The 2,135-nt window shown below is 65.0% G+C and overlaps 1 protein-coding gene across 1 annotated transcript in view; it reads right to left on the reverse strand.

The window, feature by feature from the left end:
• Nucleotides 1-652: 652 nt before the first annotated feature.
• GADD45B (growth arrest and DNA damage inducible beta) overlaps nucleotides 653-2,135 on the reverse strand; it is a 2,001-nt gene continuing 518 nt past the window's right edge. The window contains exons 3-4 of the mRNA XM_042836134.1: nucleotides 1,813-2,026; nucleotides 653-1,223 (exon numbers count right to left, since the gene is read on the reverse strand). Of these exons, the coding sequence (XP_042692068.1) occupies nucleotides 1,110-1,223; nucleotides 1,813-2,026 (328 nt within the window). The 3' untranslated portion in view covers nucleotides 653-1,109. The remainder of the gene's footprint in view (nucleotides 1,224-1,812; nucleotides 2,027-2,135) is intronic.

The raw sequence follows: 2,135 nt of genomic DNA on the forward strand, positions 1-2,135 counted from the left end.
CGCACGGGGGGTCACCGGGACTCCGCGTGGCGCTGAATCAGCGGCGCGATGAGTTTGGGGGCGCTCAGCCCCTCCTCCATCCCGCAATGCCGCTGCAATGTGGGACGGGGAGGGCGATGTCCCCAACGGTGGCATCGCTGCCCCACTGCTGAGTCCCCTGCAGGGACACCGCGTCCCCGTCCCCGCAGCGGGGTCAGGTGCGTGCATGCGCATCACGTGCACTGCTCACATGCATTTGTACGGTGCATGCACTGCACGCCTGAGCACTGCAGGCTGCCCCGAGCTCCTCTTACTGCCTCAGTTTCCCCAGCAGGGAGGCGTCCCCCTCCTCCAGGAGCTCAGCACGGGGTGCTGCCAACACCCTGGAGGCGCTGTGGGTGCGGGCAGCCCCTTCTCCCACATCCCCGGGGCTGCAGGAAGGAGCGCTGAGGGTGGGGGGATTCCAGGTGGGAGGGCGCTGTGGGCGGGGGGATCCCTTGGGGCACCTCCGTGTGGGATTTCCCAGCCCTGCGTTGTGGTGGGGACCCCCCGCTTCCATCCCCACCCCAAAGCCACCCGTGGGGGAAACGAGACAGCAGGGATGCCCCCCTCCCCCCCTAAAATCTCCACCCACTGCGCTGGGGAGGTGGGAAGGGATGAACACAGACAGCGGTGAGGTTAGAAAATTTATTGGAAAAAAAAAGAAACCAAAACGAAACAAAACCAAAAGTTGTTCTGCGATCAGTACAAGAATAGACTCTGTGGTGGGATCGGGGCAGGGTCTCCCCAGTGGCTCGAGTGCAAAAAATAAACCAAAAAACAGCGTCACACGTCCATCCACGTCACCACCGCCGCGCCGTCCCAGGATGAAGTTCGGCCGAATCCTTCCTCCTCCATCACCAAAGGGACCGAGCGCTGCAAGGGCGCTCAAAGGGACCCCCCAAAACGGGACCCCCCCCAAAACGGGACCTGTGCGCCCCACGGCTGCCCCGGGCTCAGCCCCACAGCTGTGCCCACCGCCGCGCCGGGCGCTCCGCGTTCCTCTCCGGTTGGACAGAAAAATCCCTGTCTGTGCTCGGGGCGCTGGGGCGGCTCTGTGCTCCCCGCAGCTCCGCTCTCCGTCCCGGCGCTCAGCGCTCCTGCAGCCGCACCACCGGCACCCATTGGTTGCGGTCGCGGCTCTCGGCGCAGTAATTCGCCACCTCGGCCAAACCGTGGCTCTGCCAGGCGTCTGCGTGGGGCATCTGGGGAGAGAGAGCACAGAGATGGCACCGTGAACGGCTGGGAAGGGCTGGTGACAGTGCATGGAGCGGTGATGGCACAGCAATGGCATTGTCATGGCACAGGGACACCATGGCACAGGGACACCGCAGCACAAAGCGTGGCGATGGCATCGTGGCACTGTGACACCACGATGGGACACGGCGCTGTCACGGCACAGGGGCACAGTTGTGGCACAGCGACACCTTGGCACAATGACACGACTATGGCACAGCAATGGCACTGTGACAGCACGGCACAAGGTGTGGCGATGGCATGGTGGCCCTGTGACAGCACGATGGGACGTGGCACAGTGACGGCATCACCACGGCACAACGGCAGCACGAATTGATGATGGCAGCACCGTGGCATGAAGCGCAGCGACTGCAAGGCACAAAGCGTGGCAGCGCCATCGCAGCCCTGCAGTGGCGCCATCACAACACAGCGACATCCCCGTGACGCAACAACAGCACGAGATGCAACGATGGCACGACAGCAGCAGCACGGAGCCGCTCCTGGCCCGCATCCCCACACCCACATGACTCAGAAGCACCCGCGTCACCCCGCGCTCACCGTGACCAGCAGGCAATGCAAATCGCGAGGCTCGGCTCCCGGCGCCGGCTCTCCCAGCACAGCCGCCAGGCGCCGCATGCCGGCCACGCGCACGATGTGGATGTCATTGTCACAACAGAAGGCCTGGATCAGCGTGAAGTGGATCTGCAGGGCGATGTCGCCTTCGTCCTCCTCGTCGGTGGCCAACACGCACAGCACGACGCTGTCGGGGTCCCTAAGGGGGCGGGGGGGAGTGGCGTTACAAGGACGCACGTGACGCAGCCCCCCCCCCGAGCTCGGCAGCCCCCACCCGCACCGTGCATACAGACAGAGGGGTGCGCAGC

The sequence above is a fragment of the Centrocercus urophasianus genome, unplaced genomic scaffold (genome assembly GCF_019232065.1).
Source record: "Centrocercus urophasianus isolate 14NV4802_14NV808 unplaced genomic scaffold, USGS_Curo_1.0 seq_579, whole genome shotgun sequence".
NCBI classification, from domain to species: domain Eukaryota; kingdom Metazoa; phylum Chordata; class Aves; order Galliformes; family Phasianidae; genus Centrocercus; species Centrocercus urophasianus.